Genomic DNA, 17505 nt, shown 5'->3' with positions numbered 1-17505 from the left:
ATAACTTCCTAACAAAAAAAATTTGGTTCCAAAGTTGTGCTTATGTAAAGTAGACATGTGGGAAATGTTACTTATTAAGTATTTTATATGACATATCTCTGTTATTTAAGGGCATGAAAATTTAAACTTGGAAAATTGCAAAATTTTCAAAATTTTCACCAAATTTCCATTTTTTCACCAATAAACGAAAGTCATATCAAATAAATTTTACCACTATCATGAAGTACAATATGTCATGAGAAAGCATTGTCAGAGTCACCGGGATCCATGGAAGCGTTCCAGAGTTATTACCTCATGTAGGGACAGTGGTCAGAATTGTAAAAATTGTCCTGTCATTAACACGCAAACCACCCTCGGGGGTAAAGGGGTTAGTGTTATTTAATGTTATTTATTTTTATATGTTATTTAATAAATGTGGCTGCTGTGGCCATTATATCCAATGTCACGCAGTGTTGTGTTTTTTATTTATAGTTAAGAGGGGGGTTTCAATGGGCCATGTATAGAAGGCCGTATAGTCATACATTCCGAAGTCAAGTAATGGCCCGGACTGTATCCCCATAGGGGGATTAAGGGGAGGGCCGCATGACTCAGGAGGTCTGCTAGGCCATATTTTGTGGTGGAAAGGTGTTAAGATGAGGAATAGAGTTTGGGCGTGAATTTATGGGGGAGCAGTATAGGGTCAGGGGGATAATGTGTGATTATGGCCGGGATCACACATGCAATTGCAATGTGAGAAACTCGCACAAGTCTCTCTCCTCAATACCCGACACTCGGGACCGGAGCGTTCAGCTGCATAGAAATACATGCAGCAGCACACTTCGGTCGTGAGTGCCAGCAGCAGTGTCGGGTATTGAGGCGAGAGACTCTCGTGAGTTTCTCTCATTGCAGTTGCCAGTGTGACCCCAGCCATAATCATGGCTTATCTGTCTCCTGACCTGTCCAACTGCCATGTTTAACTGCCCTGGCACTTTAAAAAAAATGGCACTTCGATAAAATCTGCATATATACCCTCTGAATAATTTTATTTTCCTAAATTTTACGTCATTAACCTTACCTTTCTCCTTTCATATACTTAGGATGCCAGTGCGCTCAATCAAGAAGATATGCAGAGTGTGGAGCTTCTCGATTTACTGTTTGATTGCCAAGATGGTATTCTGCGCCATGAATATTCAACTGCTGAAACCTTGTGGACATCTGAAACAAATGTTGGTATATATATTTACAGCTTATTTAGCAATGTTACATACATAACATAGTAAGATAGTTTTGAAGGCTGAAGGAAGACCTTATGTCCATCTAGTTCAGCCTAATTTTAGTGCAGCTGTTCTGCATTGTTGATCCTGGGGAAGGCAAAAAACCCACAGAGTAGAAGCCAATTTTCTCCATAGGGAAAAAAATTCCTTCCTAAGCTGGGTCAACCATCTACCTATAATATTCTGTTATTCGTAACCTTCTATACTGTTACTCACAAGAAAAGCATCCATTCCTTTCTTAAATTCATTCAGTGAGTTGGCCATCACCACTTCCTCAGGAAGAGAATTCCAGAGCCTCACTGCTCTTACCATGAAGAACCCTCTTCTATGCTGGTGCAGAAATTGTCTTTCCTCCAAACGAAGAGAATGCCCCCTTGTTCTTGTCACAGTCCTTGGTACAAACAGTTCATTGGAGAGATCTCTGTATTGCCCTCTGATATACTTGTACATATACAGTATATTAGGTCTCCCCTAAGTCTTCTCTTTTCTAGAGTAAATAGACCTAATTTTGATAACCTTTCTGGGTATTGTAGTGAACCAACTCCATTTATCATTTTAGTAGCTCGCCTTTGAACCCTTTCAAGTTCAGTAATGTCTTTCTTGAGCACCGGCGTCCAAAATTGCACACAATACTCCAAGTGTGGTCTGACAAGTGATTTGTACAGAGGGAAGTGATTTGTACAGAGGGAGTATATGTTGTATTTGTTTTCTTATTTTTATCTGTTCTAATTTTTTGTATTTTCTGATGCAGAATCCTACCAAGGATGAAGAGGCATTTTTGTCTTTTCTCCTGGCACCTAATGATTCCTCCTCAGACTCAAATCTCTGGTCGCCTGCTGCTAGTGATAGTGGTCTTTCGGAAGATAACCACTCAGACCAACAGGATAGCCCTGGCCAGTACTACTATACAGATTCTTACCATATGATGCACAATCAGACGGATTTACAAGAACCTGACATGTCTATTGATCTGGGTGAAAATTCAGGTATTTTATGTAATTAAAAGAGGAGGCTTGTTTTAAGTTAAACAGCATAATAAATTACTAACTCACAATAATGTCAGCAATACACTCCTCAATATTGAAATTGAAACACCAAGATGATGTTGTGGAATTATGGAAATTACAGAATTGATATGTTAAGGGAATCTGTCAGAAGGATCAACCCTCCTAATCTATCTATGATGCCTATGTGTAGGTCCTGAGAAGTTGAATAAAAAGACACTTTGACATTTGTGAGCTAATGTCTTACTCCAGAGAAATCCACATTTTTCTTATATGTAAATGAGCTGTTTGGGACTATGGGTCGGACACTGATCTGTATGAGACTCTGCCTCCAGAGATTATTTTTTATGAAAAATACCCGTGTGATACGTAATGGCTGCTCCGTGCTCTCCTGATTTCGTTGCAGAGTGGTGTGTGATTTTAACTGACACTTCTGCAGGTCCCTCTCTGAGCTTTAGCTTCCATCTCACAGGCAGCCATTGTTACAATACAGCAGAGCTGTGAGAACTGCAGCAAATGTGTTTGTAAGTGGACACAGTTCAGTTCCACTGTTCTGTGTTATTTATTACATATCTTACACTGGTAATGCCCCGCCTTTCATTTATAATACGGTCTGGAGACAGATTCTTATGCAGAGCAGTGTCCGACCTATAGATTTGAACAGCTCATTTACATATAAGAAAATTGTGGATTTCTCTGGAGTAAGACATGCAATCACAGATACCAAGGTATCATTTTATTCAGCTTCCTATGACCTACATGCCCATATAGACGGCTTAGGGTTGATCCGCTTGACAGAATCCCTTTAATGGTATGAACATGAAGACAAAATGGACATAACAATTAAAAAATATCTTGATTTGTTCAGTGGATCGCCCGCCAGGGCAGTGGGGTACTCGGTACCGGGCCGGTATCTCAGAGGGAAGTGTCACAGTAGCGGTGACCCGGTCCGTGCCCCTGGGAGTCCATGTAAAAGAATAGTGTGGCTGATGATTAAAGTTTATGAGTGGATGATACGTGACGCCACCTGTGGTGCTCGACAATGAAGATGTTAAGCCGACACTGAAAACAGATCCTCTGGGACAGATAGTGTGGTGCAGCAATGATGTTGTAACCCTCCACAGGCAGGGCTGCAGTCCCAGGGCAGAGTAGATGAAGAGGATAGGTGTTGAGGAAGAGGGTGTAGTGTTTGGCACAGAGATGTAGCAGTGCTGGAGAGTTTGCAGGAAGAAGGCAAGGACACAATAGGGTGCAGTTTCTTTTACCTTTGCTTGGTAAATGCAGTCCAGAATTCCAGATTACAAAAGGAACAGAGGCTGGCCGGCCTGGAAGCAACTTTGGAATCTCTCTATGCAGATGGGTTGTGTAGTCTCCTTTCTAGCGCTTATTTTAGGTACATGCAGTACTGTGTTACACTGAATTTCCACTTGCTTGTGTTCATTTAGAACTCTCTCGTATGGCAGACAGCTGTAGCCTTCTTCTTCTTCTGGCTCACCTGTTGCTGTTGTGCCTCCTAGTCTTATGTGTGAACAGAGCATTTACAGCTTCCTATTCCTCCGATTTCTGTTGCAGGAACATCAGTATCCATACAACCTTGGAGACCGTGCTCCAGATCATGCGCTATAGCTTGAAGTGAGCTCTGAACTCTGCTCAGTCTTCCTGCTCCTCTCCTCATGTCCACACACGTTGCCCTCCTCACACAAACTCCCTAATTTCTCCTTCCTGGCCCCCAGAGAGCAGCTCTTCCCCCAGTTCTGGGTTCAGAGCTTCCTCTGCTGGCCTGGAGTGGGAACTGTGTTGTGTGTTGTATTAACTGATAGAGAGACCCTTCATTGCTTCCAAGCATGACATCACAGTCCCTAGGAGGAAGGTAATGCCACTGTGGCGATCATACTCCTGGTGGCGCCACATTCCCCCCTAGTGCAATTCAGTCCTCCCGGACTGAAGAAAAACATGCAAACATATTAACAAATTAACAATTGGAAATGTAACAGGATTTCAAAAATGAAAAATTACAAAAACCAAAGCTCAAAAATAGTCCTTGTGACGATTAGTCCATGCGTCAATGTCCATGGTCCATTTCCTGAGCAGTTGGTAACTGTGTACAAGTTAGTTTTGACCACACATAGTCCTGTGGTCCCATTGTCCATCAAAACAAACTGAGATTGTTCAAAAGTTCTTACAGAGTCTCTGTAGGCACATAAACTTAAACAGTTGCATATTTACATTTTACCATTTGGATAACTTATTTAGATACAAAACCTTAGGGGTGGTATACCTTGGGTACTACGGACAGACCTACGTAGCACTGGTGTTGGTAAACTGGGTAGTAGCCGTCTACGAACTCTTAGACTCACTGTGGGCATGACAGATTCACCACTGGCAGGGTGAGAATTCTCTAGTTCCACTGCTGGTGTAGCATCCGCTGACATGAACTTCCTGATTTTCAGAGTTGTCTTGAGTCTCTGCTACTTCAGTTGCAGTAGGCTGGGGAAAGATTAGGACAGGAACTACGATGGCTTGATCCATTCTTGTCCAGTTTGCAGGAAATTCTCAGAGTACAGTGTTGACCTTTTCTTCCTCTTCTGTGGGTTGAAGGTTGTTTTGTTCTTCCATTCTGTCATTTAGCTGGTCAGGGCACAGTTTCAGATGATCCCTCGATACTGCTGATGAAGTTTCTCCTCCAACCTTACTGCTAAGGCACACTTTGGTTTTGTCGAAGTTTGATGGTAAGACGGTGTAGGGTTCAGCTTCCCATTGGTCATCCAATTTATGCATCCTCCTTTTCCTCTTTAGGACTTGTTCTCCTGGTGACAAGGGAACTGCAGGTGCATGTTGATTATAGTTATTTTCTTGTTTTTGTCTCGCCTGAGCTAGACTCTTTTCTACACACTCTTGTACTCTGCGGTACTGTTGCTGCCGCTCTGTATCCCAGTCAGCATCTGGTGATGTTACCTCAGGTGTAAGGACTCCCATATCCAAATCAATAGCCAGGTTGCCAGGCCTCACTCTCATTAGGTAGGCTGGAGTGCAGTTGGTGGAATTCACAGGAATGTGATTGTAGAGGTCTACCAGATCTGGCAACTTTTCTGGCAACAGATTCCTCTCTTCCAAAGGCAAGGTCTTCAGTAGGTCGATCACCACCTGATTCATCTTTTCACACATGCCATTGGTCTGTGGATGGTACGGTGTTGTCCTGATCTTCTTGCAACCATACAAGTCACAGAATTCCTGGAACACTTCTGCCTCAAAGGCTGGACCTTGATCTGTAAGCACTCGCTCAGGATATCCGTGTGGTCGACAAAAGTGCTGTTGGAATGCTCTGGCTGCTGTCCTGGCTGTTTGATCCTTGACAGGCACGACTACCAGGAATCTCGAGTAGTGGTCAATGATGGTAAGAGCATAAACGTAGCCTGAATGGCTTGGAACCAGCTTCACATGGTCCAGGGCGACCAACTCAAGTGGTTGTTTGTTTATTATTGGCTGCAAAGGAGCTCGCTGGCTGTTACGGTCCTTCCTACGCAGGTTGCATTGTCCACACTCCCGGCACCAATTTTCAATGGCCTTCCTCATACCAGCCCAATAGAATCTCTCCCAGAGCAAGGCCTCCAACTTCTTCCATCCGAAGTGTTCAGCTCCATTTTGGTATGCCTCCAAGACCATCGATGCCTCTCTCTTTGGGACTACCACCTGCCAGACCAACTCATGAGTGCGGGCATTGATACTCCTCCGGCACAGCTTTCCCTCATACATGAACAGCCTGCCTCTTTCCTTCCACATCTGCTGGGTTTCCTCAGGAGCATCTGGACTTGGGCCTGAGTCAGCTTGCGACAGTAACTCCTTTACCAGGCAGACTGCGGGGTCGTTATCCTGCATTTATGCCCAGTCATGATGAGGCAATGTATTTAGGGTGGCCTCTTTCACGACAGACCGTCGGTTTCTCACTCCTTGGGCACGTTGGGCCGCAATTGGCCGGTGGAAGGCAGGTAACTCTATTTCTTCGAGTGCCTCAGGGTCTTCTCCTGCATCTGGCAGATTAGGCATTCTGGACAGCGCATCAGCATTGGCATTCTTGTGCCCCGCTCGGTACTTGATGGTAAATTCATAGTTAGACAGCGGGGCCATCCATCACTGCTCCAGTGCATCTAGTTTGGTAGTTTCCAAGTGAGTCAAGGGTTGTTGTCCATGAAGATGGTAAACTTGGCTGAAGCTAGGTAATGCTTGAATCGTTCAGTCACAGCCCAGACTATGGCGAGGAACTCCAGTTTTAAGGAACTGTAGTTGTCAGGGTTCCTTTCAGTGGGACGAAGCTCCTCTCACTTTCCAATGTGCTCTCTGGAATGCACGGTCTGTGTGTAACAAACTGACTTACATTCACGATCTTTTTCTCTCTAATTCCCTTAACCTTCTGGCTATTACAGAAACCTGGATCCAGCATTCAGACACCACCGCTGCTGCCGCTCTCTCGTTTGGTGGGCTGAAATTTTCACATACCCCCAGACCTGAGAACAGACAGGGTGGAGGTGTTGGTTTGCTCCTTTCATCACAATGTGCTTTCCAGGTCATCCCCCCGGTTCCATCACTTACATTTCCTTCCTTTGAAGTCCACGCCGTCAGACTCTTTAAGCCCTTCTCCTTACGAGTGGCGGTCGTTTATCGCCCTCCAGGCTCCTCCCGCCAGTTTCTAGACCACTTCACCACCTGGCTTACTCACTTTCTGTCCTGTGACATCCCCACCCTCATCATGGGAGACTTTAACATCCCCATCAATGATCCGCTCTCCCAGTCTGCCTCTCATCTTCTTTCTCTAACTTCTTCATTCGGCCTCTCACAGTTTACTAATTCTCCTACACATGAGGACGGGAATACTCTGGACCTGGTTTTCTCCCGTCCCGGCTCGCTGCACAACTTTACTAATTCACCTCTCCCGCTCTCGGACCACAACCTTCTTTCCTTCTCTGTCAAGAATTGTCTCCTCACCCGGGACACCCCCACTTACCACACTTATCGGAATACACGTACCATTAATACCCAACAGCTTATGGACAATCTCCACACATCTTTAGCCCCCATCTCCACCCTCTCCTGTCCAGACATAGCATTGTCACACTTCAATAATACACTGAAGAATGCCCTAGATGAAGCAGCACCTTCTATACGCAGAAAGACCCGACACAGACAAAAGCAGCCCTGGCACACAACGCAAACACGCTCTCTTCAGCGCTGCTCGAGGTGTGCAGAGCGGCAGTGGAGAAAATCTCTCTTAGCAGAAGACTTCATCCACTATAAGTTCATGCTCAAAACCTATAACTCTGCCCTTCATCTGGCCAAACAATCCTACTTCACCACCCTCATCACCTCACTATCCAACAACCCAAGACGACTTTTTGAAACCTTAAACTCCCTCCTGAAACCTAAAGTACAGGCCCCCATCACCAACCTCAGCGGTGAGGATCTGGCCACTTATTTCCTAGAAAAAATCAACCACATCCATCAGGATATCTCAGCCCTATCTCCTCAGTGCCTGGATCCCCTTCCCTGCCACACCTCAAGCTCACTAGACATCTTTGAGCCTGTTTCAGAAGAAGAAGTTTCCAAGCTCCTCGCTTCTGCTCGGCCTACAACCTGCAACAGTGACCCTATTCCTTCACAGCTCCTGCAGTCTCTCTCACCAGTGGTCACCACTCACCTGACTAAAATATTTAACCTCTCTCTTTCTTCAGGTATATTTCCCTCCTCATTTAAACATGCCATCATAACCCCTTTACTTAAAAAGCCATCCCTGGACCAGAACTGCACTGCTAACTACAGACCTGTCTCTAACCTTCCCTTCATCTCTAAACTCCTGGAACGCCTGGTCCACTCCCGTCTAATCCGCTATCTCTCGGATAACTCTCTTCTCGACCCCTTACAATCTGGTTTCCGCTCTTTACACTCTACTGAAACTGCCCTCACTAAAGTCTCTAATGATTTAATAACAGCTAAATCGAAAGGTCATTGCTCCCTGCTGATTCTCCTGGATCTCTCTGCCGCATTTGACACTGTGGATCACCAGCTCCTCCTCACTATGCTCCGCTCTATAGGCCTCAAGGACACAGCCCTCTCCTGGTTCTCCTCCTACCTCTCTGACCGCTCCTTCACTGTATCTTTTTCCGGCTCCTCTTCCTCTTCTCGTCCCCTTACTATCGGGGTCCCACAGGGCTCAGTCCTAGGCCCCCTCCTCTTCTCTTTATACACTGCCCCTATTGGACAAACAATCAGCAGATTTGGGTTCCAGTATCATCTCTATGCTGATGACACCCAATTATACACTTCTTCCCCTGACATCACCCCTACCCTAATTCAAAATACCAAGGATTGTCTGTCTGCTGTCTCTAGCATCATGTCCTCCCTCTATCTGAAACTAAATCTCTCTAAAACTGAACTTCTTGTGTTTCTCCCCTCTACTAACCTCACTCTACCTAACATCGAAATAACCCTGGAGGGTTCAACCATAACTCCCAAGCAGCATGCCCGCTGTCTTGGGGTCATATTCGACACTGAACTTTCCTTTACTCCGTACATCCGATCACTCAGTCGCTCTTGTCACCTGCATCTTAAAAACATCTCCAGAATCCGACCTTTTCTCACCTTTGAAACTGCTAAGACTCTTACTGTCGCTCTTATTCATTCTCGTCTGGACTACTGCAACTCTCTTCTGATCGGTCTCCCTCTTACCAAACTTTCTCCTCTCCAATCCATCTTGAATGCGGCAGCCAGGGTCATATTTCTGTCCAGCCGCTTCACCGATGCCTCCATCTTGTGCCAGTCATTACACTGGCTACCTATTCGCTACAGGGTCCAGTATAAACTCATCTCTCTCACCCACAAAGCTCTCCACTGTTCTGCACCGCCTTATATCTCCTCTCTCATCTCTGTCTATCGCCCTACACGTGCCCTCCGTTCTACAAATGACCTAAGACTAACATCCCCCGTAATCCGAACCTCGCACCTCCGTCTCCAAGACTTCTCTCGTGCTGCTCCAGCTCTCTGGAATGCACTTCCCCAGACGATCAGACTGATACCTAGCCCTGACCTATTCAAGCGCGCTTTGAAAACCCATCTCTTCAAAGAAGCCTATCACATCAACTACTCAGCAAGCTAACTTTGCCCTGTTCCCTCCTTCCAAATATTATTCTGAATCTGCACCCTACTATTCATCTGTCTCCACACCCTTCATGCACATGATAACTGCACTTGATACTTGTCTATTGCACTTAAACACACGGGCTGATGACCGGATCATGCAGCTTTATATGAAAATCCCTATTATAATTGCCAGACCTGAATTAACAAGCATTTCTCACCTACTGTGTCCCCCCATTTCCTTGTAGATTGTAAGCTTGCGAGCAGGGACCTCACTCCTAATGTCATTGTTTGAATTGTCTTAACTTGTATTGAATTTATTGTCTGTACATGTCCCCGCTTAATTGTAAAGTGCTGCGGAATATGTTGGCGCTATATAAATAAAAATTATTATTATTATTATTATTCCTGCTGGCGTAGGAGATCACTCTTTGCCATTCTGTACTTGTGACAGTACTGCTCCCAGTCCCACGTTGCTGGCATCAGTATACAAAACAAATGGTTGATCATAATCTGGGTAGGCCAGAACTTCATCTCCTGTGAGAGCCATCTTCAGTCGAGTCAAGGAGCTCTCCAGTTCCTCATTCCATTCAAATGTAGGACTCACCTTCCTGGCTTTCTTGGGCTGGCCCACCAGAAGATTTTGCATAGGCGTGGCTATCTCAGTGAAGCCTTTGATGAACCTTCGGTAGTAGCCTACCAACCCGAGGAATTGACGTACCTCACGCAGGTTGTTGGGCTTCTGCCAGTTCCGGATGGCAGTGACTGTGTCAGGATCCGGAGCCACACCTTCTGCACTCACTACATGACCGAGGTACTGTACCTTGGGCTTCAGGAGGTGGCATTTGGAAGGCTTCACTTTCAGGCCAAAGTTGGACAAGGCTTCAAACACCTCAGCCAGGTGCTTCAGATGGTCTTCATAAGTCTTGGAGAAAACAATGACATCATCATGGTATAACAGAACTGTCTCAAAGTTCTTGTGTCCAAGACAACACTCCATTAGCCGTTGAAATGTCCATGGGGTGGTGCAGAGCCCGAACGACATGTAGTTGAACTCGCAGAGACCCACTGGTGTAGTAAACGCTGTTTTCTCTTTGTCTGCCTCTGCCACGGGAACCTGCCAATACCCACTAGTGAGATCCAAGGTGGAAAAATAGCAGTTTTAAGTGCAGCTAATGACTCTTCAATTCTGGGTAGTGAGTAGGCATCCTTATGTGTAATGCTGCTAATTTTTTTGTAATCAACACACATTCTCATGGTACCATCTTTCTTTTTCACAAAGACTATTGGGGCTGCCCAGGGGCTACAACTGTCTCTGATCACCCCAGCTTCCTTCATTTCCCGCAACATACTTTTGGCACATTGATATTGTGTTGGGGGTATAGGCTGGTACCTTTCTTTAATGGGTGGATGATCTCCAGTGGGGATATGGTGTTGAACCCCTTTTGCCTTCCCAAAGTCTAGAGGGTGTTTACTGAAGACCCGCTCATACTCCTGAGTCTCTCGGTAAACCCCACTTTTTTGGTATGAAGGGGTGGAGTCAGTTCCCACCTGCAGCTGCTGACACCACTCCTCCAGCTTCTTTACAGAGCCATTGTCCTCCACCTGGTCGGATGAGACCAAGGGCTCTGCGGCCTGTATGGCGTTGTTGCTGACAGTAAACAGCTTAGCAACTGTGGCATACCGAGGTATTGTGGCCTCTCCCTCCCCACAATTCAAGAGGCGTACAGGTACTTTCCCTTTGCGGACATCAACTACCCCTCTGACTGTCAGGACAGTGGGCCGGCTATCAGAGTACACTGGCCCTACCAATGCTTGGTAATCTTTTCCTCTGAGGCCTATGGCTGCCCGACACCAAATTAACATTTCACATCTGGGGGGTATCGCAATGGGGAAAGGATCACTCACTCTGACGCTGCCAATTTCTCCGCCAGACAGTTCTACCTGCTGTCTTTGCATCAGGGCCTTGATCTCTTTCTGCAGGACTCGTTCACTGGAACCAGCAGTCTCAGCCACCTGTTGCAACAAAACAATAACCTCGGCAAGACAATTTTCAATCACACTAGTACCTAAGGTCATCATTGGATTACATTCTCATCGATCAATGTCTACAACTATCAGACCTTCAGATTTTAACTCTACTTACCCCACTTTAATGGTAATCTCTTTACATCCTACTTGCGGCAAAGACTGACCATTGCTGGCAACTACTGTCAGTTCATCACTTGGGCCATGGGTAAGTTCAGAGTCAGCCCAATACCGCTTGTAAAGGATATATGGCATAGTTGTCACCTGAGAGCCAGTGTCCAGCAAAGCGTTCATGGGGATGCCGTCAATCACCACTGGGAGGACCGGTCGCCCTCCAACATACTTGGCTCGCCAGTTCTTTGGGCCTTGTGGTCCTACTCCTGGGGGTTGGCCCTCTGCCTCAGGGGTTGCTCGTTTAAATAACAGAACCTTGCAATGTGGCCTGCCTTGTTGCAGTGACAACAGATGGGACGTCCGTTCTGGTCATAGCGATCGTTGTCTCTCCCTCGGCGTGACGGGATCCTCTTCTTCCATAGCCAAGGGACATCCTCTGGACTGGAGGCCAGCTGGATCTTCTCCTTTGATGACACCTGCATGGACTGCACAGTTTTGGCAGGTGCAGCCATACTTCTGGCCAGCTCTTGGACCTGAAGGCGCAGTTCTGTAGATGGATCATTATCCAGAGTCTGTGCGTCAGCCCCCACAGGGCTGGGAGGGAAAGATGTTGCTTCTTGGTGGTATGTGATCGCTGGGCGCCTAGGGGGCGCTGGACGGCTGACATTTGGTTCATGCAGCACCCGGATAGCCCTGTCCTTGAAGCCTTCAAAGTCTAGATCAGGGTTCTGTAGGGCTATGATGCGCAGCTGTGCTCTGTGGGTACTGGATAGAAGGCCCTCAATAAATTGCTCCTTTAACCCCTTTCTGCCATGAGATGTACTATCCTGTCCATGTGCCCTGGGACTTAATTCCCAGGGACGGGTTAGTACGTCATAGCGATCAGCGGCGTCCACGTGGTGAGCGCCGCTGATCGCGGCCGGGTGTCAGCTGATTATCACAGCTGACACCCGGCACAATGTGTCAGGGGCAGTCACGGACCGCCCCCGACACGTTAACCCCTTGCACACCGCGATCAAACACGATCGCGGTGTACTGGGGGTTAAAGGGAAGCATCGGCTTCCCTGAGCTTCCCTGAGCTTCCCTGAGTCCCCCACGGCAGCGCAATGTGCAGCGCTGCTGCCAGGGGCTCCTTCCCTGCAGGCCCCCGAATCCAAGATGGCGACGGGGACCTTCGGGGGCCTGCAGGGAGCCGGCTTCCTCAGTGCCTGCAAAGCACAGGCACGAGGAAGCCTGCTGCACTGCCTGTGACAGATCGCTGATCTGTCACAGGACAGTGATGTCCCACCTGGGACAATATAATAAAGTTAAAAAAAAAAAAGTGTTAAAATAATTTAAAAAAAATCGCCAAATAAATTAGAAAAAAAAAAAAAATTCTCCCAATAAATTCATTTTTTGGAAATAATAAAAAAAACAATAAAAGTACACATATTTGGTATCGCCGTGTCCGTAACGACATGCCCTATAAAACTGTCCCATTAGTTAACCCTTTTAGCAAACCCCTTAAAAAATAAAAAACGAAGCAAAAAATAATGATTTATTATCATACCGCCGAACAAAAAGTGCAATAACGCGCGATCAAAAAGACGCATATAAATATCCATGGTACCACTGAAAACGTCATCTTGTACCGCAAAAAATGAGCTGCCATACAGCATCATCAGCGAAAAAATAAAAAAGTTATAGCTCGCAGTTATAGCTTTTTTATATAAAATAGTTTTCATTGCATAAAACCGACAAAACACTAAAAAAAAGACCTAAATGAGGTATCGCTGCAACCGTACTGACCCAAAGAATAAAGCTGTCAATTTTATCGCACGCGGAACGGTGTAAACGCACCCCGCCGAAAAGAAATTCATGAAACGCTGGTTTTTGTTCATTCTGCATCCCAAAAATCGGAATAAAAAGCGATCAAAAAATGTTACGTGCCCGAAAATGGTACTAATAAAAATGTCAACTCGTCCCGCAAAATATAAGACCTGACATGACTCGGTGGGTGAAAATAGGGAAAAATTATAGCTCTCAATATGTGGTGATGCAAAAACTATTTTTAAAATAAAAAGCGTCTTTTAGCGTGCGATAGCTGCCAAACATAAAAACCGCCATAAATAGTAAATCAAACCCCCCGTTATCACCCCCTTAGTTAGGGAAAAAAAAAATAAAATTAAAAGAAAATGTGTTTATTTCCATTTTCCCATTAGGGTTAGGGTTAGGGCTAGGGCTAGGGTTAGGGCCAGGGCTAGGGTTAGGGCTAGGGTTAGGGCTAGGGTTAAGGTTAGGGCTAGGATTAGGGCTGAGATTAGGGTTAGGGGTGTGTTGGGGTTAGGGTTGGAGTTAGAATTGGGGGTTTCCACTGTTTGGGCACATCAGGTGCTCTCCAAATGCAACATGGCGTCTGATCTCAATTCCAGCCAATTCTGAGTTGAAAAAGTCAAATGGTGGTCCTTCCCTTAAAAGCTCTGCCATGCGCCCAAACAGTGTTTTACCCCCACATATGGAGTATCAGCTTACTCAGGACAAATGGCAAAACAACTTTTGGGGTCCAATTTCTCCTGTTACTCTTAGGAAAATAAAAAATTGGGGGCAAAAATATCATTTTTGTGGAAAAAAATGATCTTTTTATTTTCACTCCCAGGCGTTATAAACTTCTGTGAAGCACTTGGGGGTTCAAAGTGCTCACCACTCATCTAGATAAGTTCCGTGGGGGGTCTAGTTTCCAAAATGGGGTCACTTGTGGGGAGTTTCAATAGTTTAGGTACATCAGGGGCTCTCCAAACACACATGACACCCGCAGACCATTCCATCAAAGTCTGCATTCCAAAACGTCACTACTTCCCTTCCGAGACCCGACATGTGCCCATACAGTAGTTTTCTCCCACATATGGGGTATCAGCGTACTCAGGACAAATTGGACAACAACATTTGGGGTCCAATTTCTCCTGATACCCTTGGGAAAATAAAAAAATTGGTGACTAAAAGATCATGTTTGTGGAAAAAATACGATTTTTTTATTTTCTCGCCCGGGCGTTATAAACTTCTGATAACCACTGGAGGGGTCAAAGTGCTCACCACACATCTAGATAAGTTCCTTGGGGGGTCTAGTTTCCAAAATGGTGTCATTTGTGGGGGGTTCCACTGTTTTGGTACATCAGGAGCTCTCCAAACGCGACATGGTGTCCGATCTCAATTCCAGCCAAAAACGTCAAATGGCGCTGCTTCCCTTCCGAGCTCTGCCATGCCCCCAAATAGTGGTCTACCTCCACATATGGGGTATCAGCGTACTCAGGACAAATTGCACAATAACTTTTAGGGTCCTGTTACCCTTGGAAAAATAAGAATTGAGGGTGAAAAGATCATTTTTGTAGAAAAAATATGATTTTTTAATTGTACGGCTGTACGTTATAAACTTCTGTGAAGATCTTGGGGGTTCAAAGTTCTCACCACACATCTAGATAAGTTCCTTTGGGGGTCTAGTTTCCAAAATGGTGTCATTTGTGGGGGGTTTCCACTGTTTTGGTACATCAGGGGTTTTCCAATCGCGACATGGTGTCCGATCTCAATTCCAGCCAAAAACGTCAAATGGCGCTGCTTCTCTTCCGAGCTCTGCCATGCGCCCAAATAGTGGTTTACCCCCACATGTGGGGTATCAGCATACTCAGGACAAATTGCACAATAACTTTTAGGGTCCTGTTACCCTTGGGAAAATAAAATTGGGGGTGAAAAGATCATTTTTGTGGAAAAAATATGATTTTTTAATTGTACCGCTGTACGTTATAAACTTCTGTGAAGCCCTTGTGGGTTCAAAGTTCTCAACACATATCTAGATAAGTTCCTTGTGGGGTCTAGTTTCCAAAATGGGGTCACTTGTGGGGGGTTTCCACTGTTTAGGTACATCAGTGGCTCTCCAAACGTGGCATGGCGTCCAATCTGAATTCCAGCCAAATTTTGCATTGAAAAAGTCAAACGGCGCTTCCTCCCTTCTGAGCTCAGCCATGCGCCGAAACAGTGGTTCCCCCCACATATCAGGTATCAGCGTACTCAGGACAAATTGCACAATAAATTTTGCAGTCCAATTTCTCCTGTTACCCTTGGTAAAGTAAAAAAAATTGAACCTGAATTATTTTTTTGGTGAAAAAAAGTTAAATGTTCATTTTTTTTTAAATATTCAAAAAATCCCTGTGACGCACCTAAAGGGTTAATAAACTTTTTGAATGTGGTTTTGAGCACCTTAAGGGGTGCAGTTTTTAGAACGGTGTCACTTTTGGGTATTTTCTATCATATAGACCCCTCAAAGTGGCTTCAAATGTGATGTGGTCCGTAAAAATAAAATGGTGTTGCAAAAATGAGAAATTGCTGGTCAATTTTTAACCCTTATAACTTCCTAACAAAAAAAAATGTTGATTCCAAAATTGTGCTGATGTAAAGTAAACATGTGGGAAATGTTGCTTATCAAGTTTTTTGTGTGCTGTATCTCTGTGATTTAAGGGCATAAAAATTAAAAGTTGGAAAATTGCAAAATTTTCACCAAATTTCCATTTATTCACAAATAAACGCAAGTTATTTGAATGAAATTTTACCACTATCATGAAGTACAATATGTCACGTGAAAACAGAATCACTGGGATCCATGGAAGCGTTTCAGAGATATTACTTCATAAAGGGACAGTGGTCAGAATTGTAAAAAATGGCCCGGTCATTAACGTGCAAACCACCCTTGGGGCTTAAGGGGTTAACAGTCTGTCTCCATTTTTCACACTGTCTGGGTCAATCTGCTTTGTGGCTCGCAGCGTCTCCAGCAGGTTAAGAGCATAGTCCCGTATGCTGTCCTGCGCTCTCTGCTTACACCCAAAGAATCTAATTTTTATTTCAGCTGCAGTGAGGGTGTCAAAGGTGCTTCTTAGCTTAGACAGGATCTTTTTAACAGTCTCTTTATCAGTGTTCTTGCCAGGCTTTTACTTCCCTTTGCACTGCACCAGTTAGCTGCCCAATAAGGATGTTCACTTTTTGGTTTTCAGACAGAGGATACACCTCAAACAAACTGCACAGTCTCTCTTTAAATTCACTCAAGGTATGTGACTCCCCTGAGTACTGCGGTAGCCAGGCTGCTCCCGGTATATAGGGCATGGACAGTAACATTATGGGGACTGCTGCGGTGGGCGCTGATTCTTGCGGTGCTCTGGTGGCAGCGCTGGCTGCTGGATTCTGCGGTGCCATTGGAGCCGCAGCTGGCTAGCCCCTGCATCTTGCGGCGCTGTGGGGGCTGCGGTGGCGTCCACCGCTGCATCTGCTCTTGCCTCAGACATTCTTCTCCCCCCTAGTTAATGTTGGCCAGGCCCTGGGTTGCACTGGCTTACAGGTAGCCGCTTTGCAGGCTGAATGATCAGGGGGACGCTGGGACTCCAAGCCTCTGCTCCTCACTTCCCGCACGCTGTCCTCTTCCCGCGCAGCACTTCACTTTTTCGCGCTTTTCGGCTGGCTCTGCCCACGACGGCCCGCCCCTTTGGCTTCCCGCGTGCGCCAAGCAGCGGGATAATGGCGGCAATTGCACAAATAGTCTATGGCACAAAACACAGTCTCTGGCACACAGGACCCGGGGACACGGGCTCTGTAAATCCTGTTCGTGATACCAAAATAAATCGCCCGCCAGGGTAGTGGGGTACTCGGTACCGGGCCGGTATCTCAGAGGGAAGTGTCAGAGTAGCGGTGACCCGGTCCGTGGCCCTGGGAGTCCATGTAAAAGAATAGTGTGGCTGATGATTAAAGTTTGAGTGGATGATACGTGACGCCACCTGTGGTGCTCGACAATGAAGATGTTAAGCCGACGCTGAAAACAGATCCTCTGGGACAGATGGTGTGTTGCAGCAATGATGTTGTAACCCTCCACAGGCAGGGCTGCAGTCCCAGGGCAGAGTAGATGAAGAGGATAGGTGTTGAGGAAGAGGGTGTAGTGTTTGGCACAGAGATGTAGCAGTGCTGGAGAG

At 45.8% G+C, this 17505-nt stretch overlaps 1 protein-coding gene across 6 annotated transcripts in view; it reads left to right on the top strand.

Annotated features, from left to right (window-relative positions):
- LOC141075867 (cyclic AMP-responsive element-binding protein 3-like protein 3) overlaps window positions 1-17505 on the top strand; it is a 227420-nt gene that overhangs the window by 86685 nt on the left and 123230 nt on the right. For all 6 annotated transcript variants that reach the window (XM_073563031.1, XM_073563030.1, XM_073563029.1 and 3 more), the window contains 2 exons: window positions 1077-1205; window positions 2005-2239. In XM_073563031.1, the coding sequence (XP_073419132.1) occupies window positions 1104-1205; window positions 2005-2239 (337 nt within the window). In that variant the 5' untranslated portion in view covers window positions 1077-1103. The remainder of the gene's footprint in view (window positions 1-1076; window positions 1206-2004; window positions 2240-17505) is intronic.

This window comes from Dendrobates tinctorius, unplaced genomic scaffold, assembly GCF_039654945.1.
Source record: "Dendrobates tinctorius isolate UK_male_01 unplaced genomic scaffold, ASM3965494v1 ptg000377l, whole genome shotgun sequence".
Taxonomy (NCBI): domain Eukaryota; kingdom Metazoa; phylum Chordata; class Amphibia; order Anura; family Dendrobatidae; genus Dendrobates; species Dendrobates tinctorius.
The sequence above is the reverse complement of the archived record's forward strand: the minus strand, read 5'-3'. Positions and strand labels throughout refer to the sequence as shown.